The 20,082-nt window shown below is 37.3% G+C and overlaps 1 protein-coding gene across 2 annotated transcripts in view; it reads left to right on the forward strand.

Annotated features, from left to right (window-relative positions):
- The window catches only part of LOC127801455 (protein NUCLEOLAR FACTOR 1), a 79,702-nt gene that overhangs the window by 24,239 nt on the left and 35,381 nt on the right, over nucleotides 1–20,082 (forward strand). For both annotated transcript variants that reach the window (XM_052336641.1, XM_052336649.1), the window contains exons 6-11: nucleotides 991–1,135; nucleotides 7,059–7,182; nucleotides 9,085–9,185; nucleotides 9,297–9,428; nucleotides 12,093–12,173; nucleotides 19,839–20,011. In XM_052336641.1, the coding sequence (XP_052192601.1) occupies nucleotides 991–1,135; nucleotides 7,059–7,182; nucleotides 9,085–9,185; nucleotides 9,297–9,428; nucleotides 12,093–12,173; nucleotides 19,839–20,011 (756 nt within the window). The remainder of the gene's footprint in view (nucleotides 1–990; nucleotides 1,136–7,058; nucleotides 7,183–9,084; nucleotides 9,186–9,296; nucleotides 9,429–12,092; nucleotides 12,174–19,838; nucleotides 20,012–20,082) is intronic.

Below are 20,082 nucleotides of genomic sequence, written 5' to 3' on the forward strand. Positions count from 1 at the left end.
ATTACTTCTGCCTCCATTATAACCTATATAAGTCAAAGATCATGCATTTGAAATGTTTTGGTAACTAAATGACATTTATTTAAAATAGCTTAAGATAATTTTAATAAAAGCACAGTTTTTCTTTCTCTCTTTTCTCGAAAATTTTCATAGTATGGAAACAGGAAATAAACAAAACTAAATGTACCCATATAACTCCTTATAGGCTATGTTCCATGGGCCTTTTTCTTTATTGGTTGTATTAAATTCATCATTTACTCATCTTTGTTTCTATATATATTTTATTTATATATATATTTTTTTGAGGAAGGAACTCAAGGATTTTATGGAATGGATGCTATAAATGTTCTTGGATGGAAATGTACCATGTTGTTGGAACATATAATTTATTTTCCACACCATAAATCTCTAGTTCTTACAACTTTTTAGTAACTCAACTTCAATGCCGTGGTAAAGGTTTTATTACAACAAAGAGCAATGGTGGGTGAAACTGTATTTTAGGATCATGAAAATATGGTTCTTCTAGTACATTGATTTAAAATTTCCTATTTTCTCCTCCATCTTGCCTGCAGTTATTTGAGATTTGCATTATGCAAAGAATAGAGTTTAAAGGTCAAAACAGTTGCTCATTCGTTAGTAGAAAGCACATCTGATTAGCATCCTTTGCTTGCTAATTTGCTCCTTTCCTGTAAACTACTTTATCATTTATGTAAACTACTTTTTCATAAATGATATAGTCTGGTAACTTTTCGATAGAATATAACAAATGGTGGTTATTCTATTGTTTTTCTCTTGTGATGGGGTCTTGTGTGAAAAGGCTTGTAGAAAATGATGTTGCAAGTGTTAAGGGAAGTAATAATTCTGCAAAATTGATTTATTTGATAACTTTTGCTAGGATGAGTTAGAGATTTTGAAACATCTCTCTTGCTTGCTCTTGCTCTTTTCTTTTTAATAGATTTCTTCATAAATTTCACCAGTTTTTTCTTCCTGTAGTTCCTTCAGTGGTCACTTGGACTACAAATTATCAGAAGAGGAAGTTGATAATTTATCAAAAAGAAAATGGAAATATAAGTGGGTGGTGCCTACTTTTGACACGTCAAATTGCAAATGGCTTGGGACGAGAGAGTGTTCTATAAAGGTACTGATTTTAATGCTCATGAGCTTTAGAATCTGATAAGTAAATCTTATTTAGTGCCTTTCTTTATTCTTAAACCCTATTTTTCATCAAAAACTAATAATTCTTTCAGCTTTAATCTTCCAGCAACATAATTGATTACTTTCTAAGAGTTAATTTCATGATTTAACAACAGCGGCAATATATTCTCCTGTTGGGATTTGTTTTTCTTCTAAAACTATAGCTTCAAATTCTATCCTGTTGGTTTTCATTGTCATCCTAAACTATAAAATTGTTTCGCTTAGGCTTTTTAATCCACATAAAATGGACATAAACCATTTGCTAGTCATCCAGAACTTTAAAATCTTCATTGATTTATAATTTCAGACACAGAAGATCTATTACAGTTAGGATAAGTAGGGCCTTATAGAGCTATCCTACATTGGCTTCCATTAAGGCTTTTAGGATGATGCCGATCATACTTGTTCCATGCCAAGATGGAATTACAAGTATAGTTAGCGATAAGGATTCAAATGATGTTTATTTGTTTGAAATATGTCACCAGCATTTTTTATGGGAAATTTACACTTAGAATCGTAGTTTTAAAAGGAGAAGTTGGGATGGTGTGAGGCAAAATTGCCTTAGGGTAGTTGTGAGAGCTCAAATCCCCTTGGGCGAATGCATCAATGGGTGAGGCGTTGCACCAGGTACATAGGGCGTGCTTTCTACACCCTAGGCACTTGCAAGCCATTTCTATCTATGGCCTTATCTTTTGTGAGGGTCTTATAAATTGTATCATACTTAAAGAGTCCCCATCATGTTTTTCTTGGTTTTCCTTTATCTTTTTTGTTAAATACTTATTCTATTTCATTGACTCCTCATAGAAGTGTCTATTGGTGTTTTTCTCACATGACCAAAGCATTTTAATCATGTCTGATACATCTTATCTTTAGTAGGAGCAACTCTAATCTTATTACGAACAACCTCCTTTCTCATTTATATTTTCTTGTATGGCCCATCTTAACATCCTTATCTTTGTAACCTTGGGCATGTGTTAGCATGGTTGCGACCTGCCACATCCATGGACTGACTTGTGCCACAAGGCCAGAGTCACTTCTTTTGAGAAGTGGGGTTGAGTCATTACTTAATGAGTAATACTTGCCCTTTATTTCTTAGGTGCCGATCCTCTGCCTTGAGAGTGTATTTCTCCTTTTCTTTGAGGTCTCAGGTCATTAGTTAATGTGACCAGTTGACTCCCATTCCTTTGTGTCATGACCCTAGGGGTGAATCAGTAAATGGTCGTTAATAACTACTTGTATGTGTCGCTAGTTGCTAACTAGATGAGGGTTAAGACTTAAGTGGTTAGGGAATTAGCTTACTGTTTTGGCTGTTATGTTTAGTTAGCTGTTATATTGTTGGAATGCTGTTATGATTGCTGGAGGCTCTATAAGAGACCTACAGCAGTATGAGAAAGGGGCATCGGAGAATAATACAAAAGTCTTTCTCATTTCTGTCTCTCTCTCTCTCTCGTTCTCTGCTTCATTCCCTCTCATTCTCTCTTTTTCCCTCCCTCATTCTGTCTGTATTCCTACATTCAATTCTTTCTTGGAATTCAATTGGAATTCCCTCAATTGTCCAGCCCATAATCTGAGGGCTTGACACTTTGCTTCCAATTGTGACAGTTGAACAGCAGTTGGCTATCATGCCCTTAGATGATCCATAGATACTTTAGATTTTGTAGCCAACTCCCAGTCGTCTGCTTTCCCTTGGGAGTTGAACCTCCAAGTGACAGTTGACCCCACTAGTCTACCTTCCCAACTTCCAGCGAACCTTTTACAGTTTTTGTTTCCTCATAGTTGATAAGCTAGTCAACTGTCAGTTGGCTGTCCTCCCCATCCCTTCAATTGACAGTATTATTCATGGTTTCAAATCTCCCTTCTAGCCTACTTGTGTAAGTAAGGAATCTCATGAACTGAATGTAACTTCATCATCATTTTATAGCATATGATCAACTTGATACATCAAGATTTACGCATCTACATAAAAATGTCATGCTTTAAAATACATAAATAGTATTGTGCATCTCCTTTCCTCATCTACCCCAAGTTGGTCTTCCTCCCCATATTTGCATGGTTTAGAATATTAAAATATGCTCATCAACCATATATTTCATAAGGGCAACCCCTAACATTTACATTTTCTCATTCATCAGGTTCACCCCAGGTTCAAGCTCTTTCCCCCTGAGCATTATTGTTACATTATCTGGCCCAAGGCCATAGTGTCATGTTAACCAACACCTTTGCCATTGCACAAGGGACACCACAGCATATTTGTGGCATTGGACCTTCCTTATCTACGCATGCCAGAGTCAGCATTTACATGCAAGATGTCCATCACGTATCATGCACACTTCCATGCCACAATGCACAATAGGCTGGCATAAAAACAGCCATGCATCATGCTAACACGAGTAAAGCATATCTATGCACTTACCTCACTAAATCTTCAACCTTCTTAAACTTTCTGTAGAATCTCCTTCCTTTCTTGGGCTTTCCTCCTCTTTCTCCCTTCCTTTTCTTTCCTTCCAACACTTTCTCACTCTAGCTTGTAGTTGGGCTTCTCATTCTGAACTTCTTGTGGTGAAGGCCTTATAGGCAGGTTGAGGCAACTAACTAGTTCCTGAAGCTGCTGGAAATGTCTGACCTAAATCTTGACCTTTAGCCCTAAATGCTTGATTCATTCTCATCCTTACATCCCTTCCTGTACTTAAGCACAAGCAGGTAATTCATCTCTTCATCTAGAAGCTTACTCAAGCTTCTCCCATCTTCTCTAAATCTATACATAGCTGAGAGTTAATTTATTTTTTATTTTTTAGCTTAATTACCTCTTTATCACCCTCATTACTCTCTTAATCCAATTTCCTCAAATTTTAACCAAAAATCAATAATTTTTATATCACTTGAATCTTTTCTTTATGCCTTACAACATATCATAAAAGGTGAACCTAGTGCGTAAGGCTCCCACATTGTGGGATCTAAAGGAGGTCAATTTTACGCGACCTTTCCCTTGTTTAGCCAAGATGCTGTTTCTTGAACTAACAACATATCCATAATGCACTTAATTACCTTTTCATTTAAACATCCCAAAAAGCAGCTTCCAAGTTAGTTGTTTAATAGAGTTTAAGCCCGTTTCCAACATTCAACCCTTCAGTCTATCTACATCAACTGTTGGCGACCCCCACAATTGACTATTTAGTTGACTCTTAAGCCTTTACCACTCCTTTACCTCGTATCAATTCATGGTGGTGTCATAGTAGGCATGCCAGTATTTCTTATTCATTTAGATGCTCTGTAGCACTACTACGAGGACACGTGTCTAGACCTTTCTCACCTATAGAAAGTGGTTGAAATTACTTAAAATAAAAAAAAACTTATGATGAAATATCCACAAAAAGGATTAAAGCACTCTCCCTCTTGTCTCCCTTTCATCTTACTAGATGTCGTAGCTCTCTCCTAGCTTTCCCCTAAGAGGTCTTTGTTCTTTAACAACCATTATTCTCTAGCAATCCAAATCAGCAAACCACTTTGTTTTGGTTGACCCTAGTTTGTTAGAGTCCTCTGATCCTCATCTTAAAGCCTTTTGATGATTGATGAGGTTTTTACTTGTTTTTTGACTATGATTTCGCCTTTTTGCCCTTTTTCAAACTTTTGATTTCTCACTTTAACATGATGTTGTAATCTCTCTCTTCTAGAAATTTTCTACGTCTTGTTGTGTCACGAGGAATTAACCTTCATTTGAGAATGTTGCAATAGGGACTACTGTATGGCGTCTAAGGTTGCTAATGAAAGGCACTGCTCTTGAGCAGCTCAAGGTTTGGCTCGATTTGGGCTCATTCAATCTTGGTACTTTAGTTAAATTAACCAGCTTGAACTTGGTTTCTAATCTTTACTAGTAAACGAGCTAAGCTTTGATGGTATTAGGTTCATTTAGGCTACTAAACAAGCTTGTTTAAGTGCTTGATTGTAGGCTCATTTGTGGCTCTTTTGGGGCTGGTTCCAAAACACTACGTGTTTTATGCAATTGGTTATTCTTTTGTGGAAATTACATGCGATACCCTGAGGTTTAGGATAAGTGTAAGAACTAACTCTAATGTTTGAGAAAATATAATAGGTAACCTTGAAGTTTAATGTGATGTTGCAATTTCTCCCTTGCCATTCTAGTTAAACATTTAAGATGACCAAAATGCCCATATAATTTAAATGTTGTTTCATTCTCTCATGTTTTTCTCCTTTCTTCGTGTTCTCATTCTCTCGTGTTTACCAACTTGTCGGCGGAGGATCTTCTCTGGCAACATTGGTGATATGGTTGTAATCTCTCTCTCTCTCTCCCCCTCTCCCTTTCCCTCCGCCTTTGTAGAACTCTCCAAATTCATTGTAATGGAGGGCTTCTTTGTGATGAACCCAGCAGTGGGTTTGTCGCACAGGTGTGCCTATACGTTGAATTTGGGTTCATGGATGAGCCCAACCTATCCTCTACAATGAACCTCTCTTCTCTATCTCTCTCACACACACATACACACTCTATCTCTCTTTTTGTTTAAAATTGAACCCAAATGTGACTACAATAGCGGTCGTCGGCTAGTGGGTGTTGGCAACAACTTGTTTTTTTTTTTTCCTCTAAAATCAAAGGAGAGAGAAAAGTGGAGAGATATGGGGGCGTCTCTTGGTCTTCTTCTCGATTGGCACTACTCCTACAGGAGCGTCTCTTGGTCTTCTTCTCACATGACCAAACCATCTTAGTCTAGTCTCTTTTATCTTCTCCTCGATTGGCACTACTCCTACCTTATTACAAATAATCTCATTTCTAATTTTTTTTTTTTTTTTTTATGACCGCACATTCATCTTAGCATTCTCATCTCCACTATGCTCGTCTTTTGCTCATATTGGTATTTAACTGCCTGACATTCTGAGCCATATAACAAAACTGGTCTTATAGCTGTCCTATAGAATTTTCTTTTTAGTTTTAATGGGATTTAACCGTCACATAACACCCCCGATGCATTTCTCCATTTCAGCCAACCTGCCTTAATTCTATGCGTGACATCCTCATGAATTTCTTCATTTTTTTGAATCACGTATCCCAAATATCAGAAATGGTCTTTTCTTTGTATGATTTGGTCTTTTAATTTTATTATAACATCCTCCACTCTTGCATTCTTACTAAATTTACATTACATATATTCTGTTTTCCTTCTACTTAATTTAAATCCCTTATATTCTAAATTGTTTCTCCACAACTCAAGCTTAGTGTTCTCTCTCTCTTTTGTTTCATCCACCAACACTATATCATCTGCAAATAGCATACACCATGGCACCTCTGTCTGAATGTGTTTAGTGAGTTCATCCATTACTAAAGCAAATAAGTATGGACTTAGTGCAGAACCTTGATGCAGTTCCATTATAATTTTAAACGGTTCAGTATCCCCTCTGCATGTTTTGACCTTTATCTCTGCACCATGATACATGTCCTTAAGGGCTTGTATATAAGCTATTCAGACTTCTTTCTTCTCTAAAACCCTCCATAATATTTCTCTAGGGACCATATCATAGGCCTTTTCTAGATCTATAAACACCATATGCAGGTCCTTCTGATGATCCCAATACCTTTCCATAGTACCTTGTTACCATTTGAGGAGTTTTAGGTTGTCTTGCATGGGCAAGTCGTGCATGCCACAGTTGTCTATATACTAAATCATCTATTAGGAAAATTATTGACAAAAGAAAAATTCTGGAGCAGAATGGGGTGCTCATAATAGTTATTTTTGACTTTGAAATGTCATGCATCACGTTACAATTTTGCTTCCCCACTGGTCTCTATTATGCTTTTTATGTAATTCTGTGTCCATTTTCTGTAATAATTTAATATTGTTCCAACTTTAATTTTCCAGGATGCTGACCCAAGAACAAACTATGGTCTTAAATTAAGGTTGTACAACCATTGGTTGGATATTTACAATGCATCTGGAGGCAATGATTTTCATACATCTAAACAGAGGCTGTTCTTCTCCCTTTGTAAGTGAAGATGTAAACTTGTCATCGATTTAATGAATTCTATACTGCTCTTCGATCACCCTCTTGTCATGCTTTGCTCGGTTATTCTTTCTCTAAGGATTATTGTTGTGGATGGTTGTTGTTTTCATTGGCTGTTTCCCTGCTATTTGGGCTTTATTGCCTGCTAGATGGACTGTGTACTGACTAGGTTGTGTATCTGTGGAAAGCGTGGGATGTCTTTATTTTGCTAACAGTAGTGATGGTAGGAAGAAACGCAGGAACTTGGATTGCAAGCTGAAGTTCGTCATTACAATTTAAAAATCTTTAGTTTTAGGATTGAGAGTGCTAAGTTGAAGAGGAATGTTTGAGGCTTGAAAGTGCTGAATAATTTTAGGGTTCGAGTCTATTGAGAAAGTTTTAGTCTGAAATGATAAGAAGGTACCTACTAAACATGGTTGTTTTAGTCATTTACCCACTGTTGTTAGAATCTTACGATTCACGATTCGAATCGTACGATTCGACTCGATTCATATAGAAATCGAGTCGAATCTATAGGGTGAATCTAAAATCCCTTAGAATCGTACGATTCATGATTCGAATCGTACGATTCGACTCGATTTATATAGAAATCGAGTCGAATCTATAGAGAGAATCGAAAATCCCTTAGAATTAACTATGAACCGGACGAATCGATTGTGAATCGCATGAATAGCACGATTCATCCGATTCATGCGACTTTGTCCGCATGTGCGCTTTAATCAAATATTCGTTCAATTTGGCTATCTTTGAAAACAAAGAAGATGATGAAGATGATTGATAGCTAGTGAAGATTATGGACAATGGAGTTTATTAATAACCTTACAGTTGTAGGTTTTTTTTTTCTTTTCTAGCTTGTTATTTAGAAAGTGGTTTGGTTTGGTGTAATTTGAATTTAAAGGTAACATGAATATACTTTTGTCTTTTGGTATAATTTTAAACTTAGCAAATATATTTAGAAGTTTATTTATGTATTTATATTTAAAAGAATTGATCGTGGTGGGCACATTATTTATTTTCTATGGATATATATTATTTATAGTTAAAATTGTATCTTACGATTCGATTCGATTCTCGATTCACGATTCTTAAAATAAGGATTTCGATTCTCGATTCGAATCTCGATTTAATAACTATGCATTTACCTACACAAACTAAACCAATTTCTACTCTTTCTTTACCTAATGTCTTACATGTTCTAACAGTGACTAAGAATCTATTCAGTGTTCCTAAACTTACAAAGGAAAATAATGTTGTGGATGAGTTTGATGCTGATCCTGGTTTGATTTAAGGACAAAGAAACAGGAACTGTGCTACTCCAAGGTCAACTTAGAGATGCACTTTATCAACTTGCACTTAACTTTTCTAGAAGTCCATCCTTACTTTCAAGTCCTGTTCTGGGTTCTCATTCCAGTTCATCCTCAATTTCTACCACTTAAGATTCTCTTTTGTTTTCACAATTGTATTCAAGCTTGCAGCCTTTTTCTATACTCTTGAATTCTGGATTAAGGCCTTGTAATGCTAGTTCTTTCACTGCAAGGAAGTGTTATACCCCGTTTATTTATCAAAAAAGTGTTGGTGTTGTTTACCTTAATACACCAGTTTCAATTGCATGGAATTATAGTAGTAAACAAAAATTCAAACAATTCTATAACTGGGAATAAATTAAATGAATGGCCTATCAGCGGTGTTCTTCTCATGTTAAGAAATCTTCTAAATTTGTCCATGTTGTGTTTTTATATATATTTTCTTTCTGCAATAAAAGTTGTTTTTCTGTTTGAATAATAACCTCAGTAATCTAATTGACTGCGTATCTTCATTCAGTTAATGTGTTGCATATTTTGGCTGTTGTTTTTTTACTTGTTCATTGCAAACCTATTTTGTTAGGCAACAGCTATCAGGATATACTGCACCACAACAAGAAGCCATTTTATCTCAAAGACCTGGAAGAAGACTCAAGCGTCATGGATGCATATTTAATGCATTCTGTGTGTGCATGCACTCATCTTTTCTTCATGTTTTTACCCTCCAATTTATATGAAATTTAATTGTAATATGCCTAAAGGCTCCAGGGTTAAGAAGGAAAAAATGTTTTGCAGCTGAACCATATATGCAAAACTCGGGATCTGATAACAAAGAATGATGCAAAAGTGGCCAAACATCAAGAAAGTGCAACAGAGGAAGTTATTAATGGAGATGGTTTCCTTGACCATGGGTTCACACGGCCTAAGGTAAGGCTTGGTGCTTTCTTCTGGTAATTGGACTTGCAGAGATAGAATAGCTCTGAGACTGAATTACAAGGACGGTCATGGGAATTTCTATAGTAGATCTCACTTTGATGCGAACTTTGAAGTAGTTTCAACAGAGTTAAAAAAATAATTTTTAAGTGTTTCTATACTTTTAATTGTATAAAATTCATTTTAGTTTTTTTTTTTCTTTTGATATATCAAGTGTTACGAAAAGGGATAGAGTAGCACATCCCCCCCCAAAAAAAACCAAAAAAGAAAAAAAGGTTTTAACATTCCTATTTAATCTTGTATATGCTGTATTTATTGCTACTGCAAAATAACTAAATGATCGGATTTGGCTGAGTGTTGCCACAATTTCCGCTTAACACACTCACACTCAACCCTCAAGAAAGACAAACACGGTTTTGACAGAATTGAATAGAACAAGAAACTCACTCAATCATACCCAATACACCAAAGATTTATCCTGTTTCGGATCTCCTATTAACTAGGAAGACCCTATGTCCAGACTGATGAGGCTTTGGTTCTACTATCTTGAAATCAGAAAAGTTACATGCACTGCCCTCACAACTCTATGAACTGAGTTGTCCTCCCACAAGATTACAAAGACTTAGGCTTTTCTCTCTAGCAGTACACAATCTCACAAGATACAAATGAAAGATAGACTTCTAAAAACTTACCCCAAACCTCTATTTATAGATTATAGAGGTGGGAATTACAAGGAAACAGTTACAACAAAAACTATCTAACTGGTAATTGCCTTACGTGGCAGTTACCGTTACAAACTCCTGATTGCTTCTAGAAACCAGCCTTTATGTGCTTCCTTTCTTGTATTCTTTCTATCTTCCAGACCTTAAAACTAATCTTAGGCAAACCTTTTAACACTGAGAATTGCCACTCTTTTTTGTTCCCATTATACTCAATTCTGTTTCTGCATCCTCTTGGACGGAACATCATCATTCCTTTCTCCATCAGTCAGCTTCGAATCCTGCCTCCAACTAGAAGAATGCCAATGATGTCACTGTAGGCAAATTTTAATAGATTACAAGTTCCAGTTGTGTACCTTGGCTTGGATATGACTTTGTTTATCTTCTCTCAAAGGATGATAAGTGGGAATCACTCCTTTCCTTTGCACTATTTTTCTAAATCTTGAATGAGGAAGTTACTTATTGAAGTGATTTCTGAACTGAATACACATAATTAGATTGCTCAGGAACTGCTAGGGACAAGTGGGAAGAATATCTTAAGGTGTATAGTAATTTTTGAATCAATGTTCTGCAAGTTCAGGATTTGATTTGGGATGATGTCTTCCTAGTTAGGATCTTTGATAGTGATAATGATGGGCGACAAGATATGAAATTTTTTAGAATATATTATTAGTTAAAATAAAAAATGAGGTTTTCATTGGTAACTGCCCTATCACATGTATGTGATCAACTTGTTATGATGTTTATGATAATATTCTCCAAGCAAAATCTTTTTGCACTTTATTCTTCAGACCACTTGTGGCTAATCCCAGATGGCGAAACATATTCTTGAATTCTATTCACAGCATCCAGAACAGCTAACGGATTGTTCCTTTTATTGCAATTAATCATGTTGTCGCACTATTCTGCCATACATCATAAAGAATCCCTATATTTCCATAGGATATAAGATAATAACACTGCCTTCTAATTTCTAAACTCCTTTAACATGCTTTTCTGTGTCAGGGTCTCAAAAGAGGGATTGAGTGCAACTCCAAGTTCATATAAAGGCTTCTGTAGCACTTGACTTATTATGCAATTAAATGATTTGAGTGATGACCTATGGTCTTGAATCCACAAGTACAGCCAGTAGGAAAATGTCTTGAACCTGAAATTAATTTTGTTAGTTACCTTGGCAGGAAGATATATCTGCTTATCAATTCATGAAGAAACTAGTATCCTTTGGGTTTTTTTCTGAACCTGCTATGACATATACAAGTACTCGAAGTGTTAGGATTAGGAGACAAACAGGAGCATGAACTATGACTCCTAGATTCTAAGGCAATTATTAACCTGAGAAAAGAAATATCATGTATGAAAAGTAACGAGCTTAAACTACGTGTTCATCATTAAAATAGAATGACGAAAGCTTAATGGAACATTGAGTATAGATGGCTCTAATGAATGTGTAGAAAATTAACTGGCCAAGTAACCATTGTATCATTATGGAAACTAACCTAGTATACTAGCCAAATGTGTATTTGAACTAAATAGACCTGTAAAGTGCACTATTGCAGACTAATCTGCAGATCCACGTAAAACAAAATACTAGTAGCCCTTTGAAGACCAAATCAGAAAAAGGAAAGAGAAATCAACTATAACATGTACTATAGAAACCTAACATTGATCCAAATTAATCTTATTACACATGGTAGGTGTGTATCTCCATGTGAAATCTTATTGTTAAGGAAATTTTATTTCTTGGCGACCAGGTTCTGCTGAAAGTTCTATGCATTTGGCTTGCTTTTTTGCAAGTTATTTAGTTCTGGGTTGTCTTGAACTTGTTGACTTCAATATCTGCCTTTTTCTTATAATTAGTTTATTTCTTATTATAATGTCGGTTTGATAAAGTACTTGCTTTTTTAATAAGATTTTTTTTTAAAAAAAAATCATTGTCCAGGTACTGATCATCTTGCCCCTTGCAAGCATTGCACTTCGTGTTGTAAAGAGGCTCATACAGCTGACGCCCCCTGGAAATAAGGTAGTACTAGTTTGAGTGGATTTATGTTGATACAGAAATAACATCTATTTGTGACGTTAATTTTGTCTAATCTGCTACAATGATATATGATTATTATTTAATCCACCTGCATGTCCTGATAATTGGAAGTAAGAAGTAAAACCATCACTTTTCCAAGAACTGTCCGGCATTTCTTATTGTATTTTGTGGGTTGGTGTGCATATTTTGCAACCAACAATCTAACAATATCTTTTGATCCAACTAGAGTACCTTTCTCACCATCCTATTTCCTCTTTTCATGAATTCTGATGCTCTTTTTTACGCACCTTTTCTATTTTCTCATTTTTGTAATAATTTATTTTATCGTACAGCTCTGGTGCTGAAATTGTTTGGTTTTTGGTTCATGTTTTGCCGTCTGTTTGGAGATAGTGCTGCAATGATCAAAACATTTTGTAACGGGCGAGCATTCAATGCCAAGTTTATGAACCCTTTTGGAGGCAAATTATCTCCCATCATGAAATATGTTGTTCCTGACTAGTTGGGAGCCGTATGGTTTTTTGATTTTCAAAATGAAGTTGCCAAAATATTTTGTGCTGAAAAAAGAGAAAATCTTTGGTTTTCTGTTTTGTTTAATCTTGTTCCCTTGAACTAGTCTTGTAGAGAAATTTGGGAGTTGCAAAGTTATTTGTGTGTAGATTAGAGCTGGAGATGGTGGCACTTTTCGTAAGCAATTAAGTGATAGGTTGCTTTACCAAGATGTTTTGGATGGTACTTCTCAATTCCTAGGAATTGTTTTCTTGTTAATCCCCTCTCTCTCCTTCTGCCTCTTTATTTCTTATTTGTCCCAGTTGAGGTGAGTCCTAATAGATTTCTTGGGGACGTACATTAGGGAAAATATATTTTTAAGATTAAAGGATGCTTTATTTTGTCGGGGAAAGTGGAGGGCCAAGCCAAGAAAGAAAATGTAGAAGTGGAAAACCCAGATTTGCATGATCCCAAGAGTTGCCTGAACAGTAATTTATGTAAACTTTCGTGGAAGTTGACTTGGTGTTCAAAACATTTTACCTCCCATTTTGTTTTCTTCAAAATGGAGCTTGGGTGGAAAGTTTTGTTGTGAGTTAAGGTCTTAGGTGGTGAAGTTTACAAGTCACTTCGTCGGAGGATTGGAGACCTACTTTCTGGATTTGGGTTTTACTACTTCTCTACTATAAAGAGAGTGGCTCGAGAAACCTTTCTCTAAGGATGAGTTGATGTAGTGAAATAGCATAAATGGGGATTGCCCGGCTTTAATGGGTTTTCCTTGGTTTTTTTAGCTTTACTGGATTGTGATGGTTAATGAGGTGTAAGCTGTGCTCATGAATTTTCTTAGCCTGGTTGCTTTTAGAATAGCCTAGGTGCATCCTTTATAGTTGTTATCTCTAGGAAATGCAGGGCATAGCAGTTGCAGGAGCTTAGTAGCGTGCACAAAATTTTGGCAGAATTGTTGTGCCTAAGATTGAAGTCTTGGGTTGTGTCATTTCTGAAAGGCTGCCAGATTCTTGTTGCTAATGAGTGTTGATTCTAGGCTTAGTTCTAAGTCTCCAAGTCCTATTAGTAAGCTTGATGTGGAGAAGCCATACGAAGTAGATGTATAGGGTTTTTTTTTTTTTTTTTTAAGTGTTTGCTAGAGAATGTAGTTTGACTAAAGTGTCAATTTTGGATTTAATTATGGAAACTACCTCTTTGCAAAAAATATGGGTGAGGTTGTATATGAAAACAACCCTCCCTCAACCCTTGCAAAGCAGGGAGCTTTGCGTAATAAGGATGATTTTTTTGTGCCTTTTCAGTGGGTTCTTGATTTTGGAAATAGGTCTCAAAAAGTTTTCCCTATAGGTCCACTATCTAGGTATGGTAATCCCATTTCCCCTTTGTGGTTTATTGGTGTTACGGAAACCTTTAGCCTGTTATTATATATTGGCTACAGTGGACAGTGAGTCTTGGTCACATCCTTGCATCCCCTCCTAGGGATGAGCTCATAAGAATCTTGCTTCACTCTCTTGGCCCTTATGCTTCAGTCTCTGTCATGACCCTATGAGCAATAAAAGGGTATTATTGTAATAAGATAGAATAGTTTGTTAGGGATATTTTAGCAAGTGGTTAGAAGCATATGGGAGCATGTGCTAGGCTGTTAGAAGGCAAATATGCCTATAAAAGATTGCTGTAATGGTTTGTTTTGGTTATCCAAGAAATTAATGAATTGAAATCTGTTTTTCTCTTCTTCCAAATTCTCTCTCCTTTCTTGATCTTCATCTCCCTCTTTTCTGTTCTTCTAATTCCCCTAACACTTCTAATCTCTCCCTCATTCTCTCAAATTCCCCCTTAATTTCTTTCTGTTCTTGGCCGTAGCTGCATCGGATTCATTCGATTCCCAAACTGATCCTAGGTTAAGCCCTAGGATCATGACAAATTGGTATCAGAGCATGTTCCTCGGCTGTGATTTCAATCTATTCTAGACGGAATTGAGGCAAACATAGTGATATGGGCGAATTGTCAAAGAGCTTCAACAGAACCAATCGACCAACACTTCTGATTCGATTCCTAAGGAACAAGGACAGATCGTCACCAGGAGAGGCGTCCCTCGGAACTAATTGAGGCTACTTTGGAGGACAGTTCGCGGAGCCGGTCGAGTTACATGAAGCGATTGGGTGAATTGAGCCTATGATCCAAGGCTATTGAATCTTGGAATTGATTCTGATGCACGAAGAAGGGAGTGCTAGCTCGGATCTGAAGGAGAAGTAAGGGATTGGCTCACGGCTAAGACTCTAGTAATCTTGACCGGAATCGAAGACGAGCAAGCTAGGAGGATTCGCGATTAGAGCGAATGACTGGTACGGGAGATCCGCTGAAGTTGGCGACGCGGATAGCACCAGAGGCAACGTGAACTGAGGAGCCTTTGCGATTCGTGTCGGAGTCCGTCGAAGGTGATCTAGCAACAGATTTAGAATGGGCGAGGCAAGATGGTGACGAACGGCAGCGAATTTTAATAAGTCTTGCTCGGAATTGGCGTGCGAATGAGAGGCCGACGGTGATACCGAGTTGAATTTGAAGTCCAAATCAGAGTAGCGCAGCAGGCATGGGATTTGAAACGGAGTGACATTGAAGGTGGAACAACAGGGTGAATTGCTTTCCGAGTTGCTGTAGTCGATCTAGAAGGCGAGAAGAGTGAATCTCGAAGGCCAAATTAGGTTGTCGAAGGCGAGGTATAGAATCGTTGTCAGAGGCGTTGCGACAATTTCAGCAGGAGAGATCGATTGGGTTGGAAATCAGATAGCGATTGTGATCATCGCGATAGGTCACAGTGGACCATCAAATTTCGACTATTTCCGAACAAGACGAGCCAGGCGATCTCAGGAGCGAGCTCTTGTACAAATTTTGAAGGCGAAGGTGGTCTGGTGATTTTGATTGCGATTTCGACAATTTCTTAATGGTTAGGCTCGGATTTTGGAGGCGCAATGGAGCAACTGGAATTAGACGAGAAGTAGAGGTATGTTACTGCTTGTAAATCACTTCACGATCAATGTTTCAGTGGTAAATTGTGGGTGATTAGGCAGCGATTTCAGTGGGTAGAGAGTTCATTTTGGAGGGTGTGCATGCAAATCAGTTACTCAATCAATCTAGGTTGTGGCGAGTGGACTGGTAGTTAACCTGTCTGATTTCGGAACCGAAACTGAACGCATAATAGGTTGAGAGCCGAGGATTTTATTGGGTGCATTACAATTGCTCAAAGCAGGCACTGTAGGACGAGAAATTGGAAGGCGATTGAGGCTGGAACGTTTCTGGCTGAATTAATCTATAGCGGTGGCTTACAGTGGTGATGCAGTGGCAGGAACGATTAAGTTCAGAAGGCAAAGAGGCATATGCAATTGAGAACGAAGCAGAAATACAATTCCAATTCGAATTTTTTTAGGCTGCTGAAATTAATTTCAGCAAAGGGATTTGGGTGTTGATAAATGATTTCTCAGTTTCGATTTGAAGGTCTAGAGTTGGATTATCGTAGCTGAACAATTAGTCCTGGGTTGTGGTTTCTAATTCAAATTGAAGGCTACCAAGCAAGGAAAACAACTGCAAAAAAAAAAAAAAAAAAAAAAAAAAGAAAGATCAGCAACTCCACTAAACAGTCATGACATTGGATGCTCCTTTTGAAAACTTGGAGAGAAGGTTGGGACCCTTTGAGAGAAGGGTGAATGGGTTTCTAGATGAAATGAGGGATCAACTATTGGGTCTCATGGACATGTTCACCCACCAAAGTCAATCATCCATGAAGAAACTGACTCCAAATATCCTAGAGAATACTGAGAGGTTTGCTTCCTCTTTCTCATCACCACCTCCTTCATCTAATTGGAATGAATATGAAAAAGAAGTGAGAAGACCTAAAGAGGCTACCCAAAGGCTGCAAGGGGAGATGTTTGGGGACCGATGTTTGTCTAATGTGGTGGAAGAATTCTACAAAATCAAGCAAGATGGGTTAGTAAGGGAGTATGAAATGAGGTTTGAAGAGCTGATGGCCTTGATGCTCAATCATAACCCCTATTTGGCTTGAACGAAGAGTTGAGGCCAATGGTGATGATGTTTCAGCCCAAGACTCTCAAGCATGCTGCTGATAGTGCCAGGCTCCAAGAATTAACATTGAAGGCATTGAAGAAGAAACAGAGAGATAGAGATGCTGATGGAACAACATGGGATCAGGCAAATGGTATCAAAGGACCTGAAGAATCTTATATTGACTCTACGGAAATTGACCCTAAGGCTGATGAACTTGGACTGGCAGTAAGGAAGAAGCTGGAGGTTGAGAAGAGGCATTCTTTCGATGGGATTTTGGTTCCGAAGCAGGTTGAACTATCCTTAACTTGGGATGAAATAGGCAATGAGAAGGTGAAGACAACACTAGCTGGAGGAAAGCTAAGGGTATAGCGGAAGAAGCCAAAGGTTTTGCTAAGGGGAACACAGCTTCTGCTGCTATGCTGTTTTTTACTTCCACTCGCAATTCTAAGTTGCTGTCTACTGCATTGAGAGATGAATCGTTGGCTGGAATTGAAGTTGCAGCAGCTCCTAATGTTAATGCTCACAAACAGCCTTGGTATGAGCATTCAAGGTAAGTTTACAAGTCCCCATTGCTGCATTTCGAGGCTGTTGTTGATATTTTTGCAGCAGAGCATGGCTGTGGGTTGAATGGGGGTACAATAACAGCAACTATGGTTGTAAATCTGCTCTCCTTACTTGTAGTGGATGGTAATGAAGTTTTCCCTAAAGAAATTTTTGGCCAATTTATACTTGGAATTAATCTTGGAAACCTAAGAATGAAGAAGAAGAGACCTAAAGGTAGAAAGAAAGAAAGGAGGATGATCCGCGTAGAGAAGGTTGGAATTGGATGAAGAGCAACGGCTACTCGCGGCAAGTTCTTGGGGACAAGAACTCTCTTAAGGAGGGGGGAATTGTCATGACCCTATGAGCAATAAAAGGATATTATTGTAATAAGATAGAATAGTTTGTTAGGGATATTTTAGCAAGTGGTTAGAAGCATATGGGAGCATGTGCTAGACTATTAGAAGGCAAATATGCCTATAAAAGATTGCTGTAATAGTTTGTTTTGGTTATCCAAGAAATTAATGAATTGAAATCTGTTTTTCTCTTCTTCCAAATTCTCTCCCCTTTCTTGATCTTCATCTCCCTTTTTTCTGTTCTTCTAATTCCCCTAACACTTCTTCTAATCTCTCCCTCATTCTCTCAAATTCCTCATTAATATCTTTCTGTTCTTGGCCATAGCTGCATCGGATTCATCCGATTCCCAAACTGATCCTAGGTTAAGCCCTAGGATCATGACAGTCTCTGTAGTGGATGCACTGTATCCTCAACATAATGGCTAAAAATATTCAAAAAGCTGCCACATTTATGTCTGAACTCTTTGAACCTGTGTTTTGGTCTGGTTCAGGGAATTAGAGTGGATTTATCTATTTTCCCCTGCTTTTTTCCCCAGTGCATGCACCTTCTTTGCCCTCTTTCCTTGGCAGTTCAGAGGATTTGTCCCCTTTAGTGGGAATGGCAGTAGTTGGGTGAACTTCTACATGTCAGAGGATAGTTGCAGTTTGCGGACATGGGGAAAGAGTGTGATGACTTTTTTGAGTGTAGTGGAGATAAGGATGGATTGGGCTAGTGTCCATGGAGGATGCCATCCTGGATGTTAATGAAGAAGGGCTATGGTTTAGCTCGTGCTTTCCCTTCGTGGTTTTGGGGCCTATTGATTTAGGGGACTCTTGTCCTCTCTTCATGGTCAAGGAGTGTAGAGTTTTGAATTGGGTGCTGGGCAGAGTGGAGAAATTACCAAATTATGAGGATTGTAACAATTTTTTTTTTTAATTTATAGTGCAGTAGAAAAGGATGCTGGCTAGATCTAGGAATAGTGTGAAGAAAAAAGGGTGTGTAGTTTGGGACAGGTGAGGGAACTAAACAGTCTGTTAGTGGGGTTAACAGTAGAAGTGGGTTTCACCATGACTGTAGGACTACGGGTTCAGGAGGTCTGATTTATCCTATTTCTTTATGAAGTTTCACACTGCTGTTGAAGTTTGGGGCCTTAATTATTGATCAACAGTCTGGTGGTTAAGCAATTAAGACTGGGCTGAATACTTCACATATTTCCTTTTAAATATTACTGTTCATAAACAAGTGACTGCTCTTGATTTACTATGATATTTGTGCAATTCAGTTATTTGTGTCTGGTAAATCATTAGGGTTTTGTTTATAAAGATGGCCCCTAGGAGCCTGGGTATTAACACAATTGATAATGTACGTAAAATTCTGTAAACTTAAATACTAGATGGGGAGAACCTATCACTATAAGCCTCATAAAGTTCAATTCCCCCCTTCTGCGAAACAACAATCTTATGAAGGTTGTACATCCTAGTAAATTGTTACCTTTCAAGTCTAAACTTCATTAAATATTTCTGGATGTGTATATTTTCAGCTAAGGTTTTCTCTGCTACTTATCAGCAATTTCAGTTGCCAGGAGTGCTAGCATTTCATGCATAATAAATTAATATTGTTATCTCAGGAAAAAAAAAAAGTTAATGTTTTTTAGATTCATTACCGTTCCTCTGAAAGTTGTTTCACAGAATCTAAGGCTCAGTTCTCTTTGCTGTTTTTAGTTTTCCAAAACAGTGAAAATTTGTTTATTTTCATATTTTCAAGTACGCATTTTCCAAAACAAGGAAAAATTTTGTAATGAAAAATCATAACAACAAAGTCGTTTTGGCTGTTTTCATCATAAATACTCTCAAAATTTCCAAAATGCAAAAAATGCTATAGAAAAAAAGAACGCGCTTTTAGCAACCTTAAAACAGACACTCAAAACACAAAATTGAAAATGAATTCAAAACTCAAAATTGAAAACTGAAACACGAAAAGAACAACTCCTAAATTGTTGGTATGTTGTTACCATTTTAGAAATTGAGATTATTTGGTTCTACTTCCTTTTAAAGAATAAATTTAATTTGTCAAGTAATCACGCCCACTATCTTTCAGCCAGCAAAAAAATTATCTGATCTCTTATGATGATTTCTAGTGATAATAGTATCCAGAGCTAGAATTGTTGTACCTAATCCCGCCCAGTGGGAATGAGGCTCACTATCGTTATGAATTTATTGGTTTCCTCAGGTTAATGTGGAGCATCTTGATCGCTTCAGTGATGAATTTGGAGCTGGTGTAGCTGATGACGAGGATAAGGATATTGAATCAAAATCTGATAAACCTTCAAAGCCCTCTGATTTTCAAGTGCTGTTTGGTGGAAATAATAATGACCACTTCATGATAGGCATTAAGTTTACACGGTAAATTTCTTTAATATATCATGATAACCCATTTTAAACTCCTTGGATAGGTTGTGTATACTGAAAAGGTG

This window comes from Diospyros lotus, chromosome 1 (assembly GCF_014633365.1).
Source record: "Diospyros lotus cultivar Yz01 chromosome 1, ASM1463336v1, whole genome shotgun sequence".
Taxonomy (NCBI): Eukaryota; Viridiplantae; Streptophyta; class Magnoliopsida; order Ericales; family Ebenaceae; genus Diospyros; species Diospyros lotus.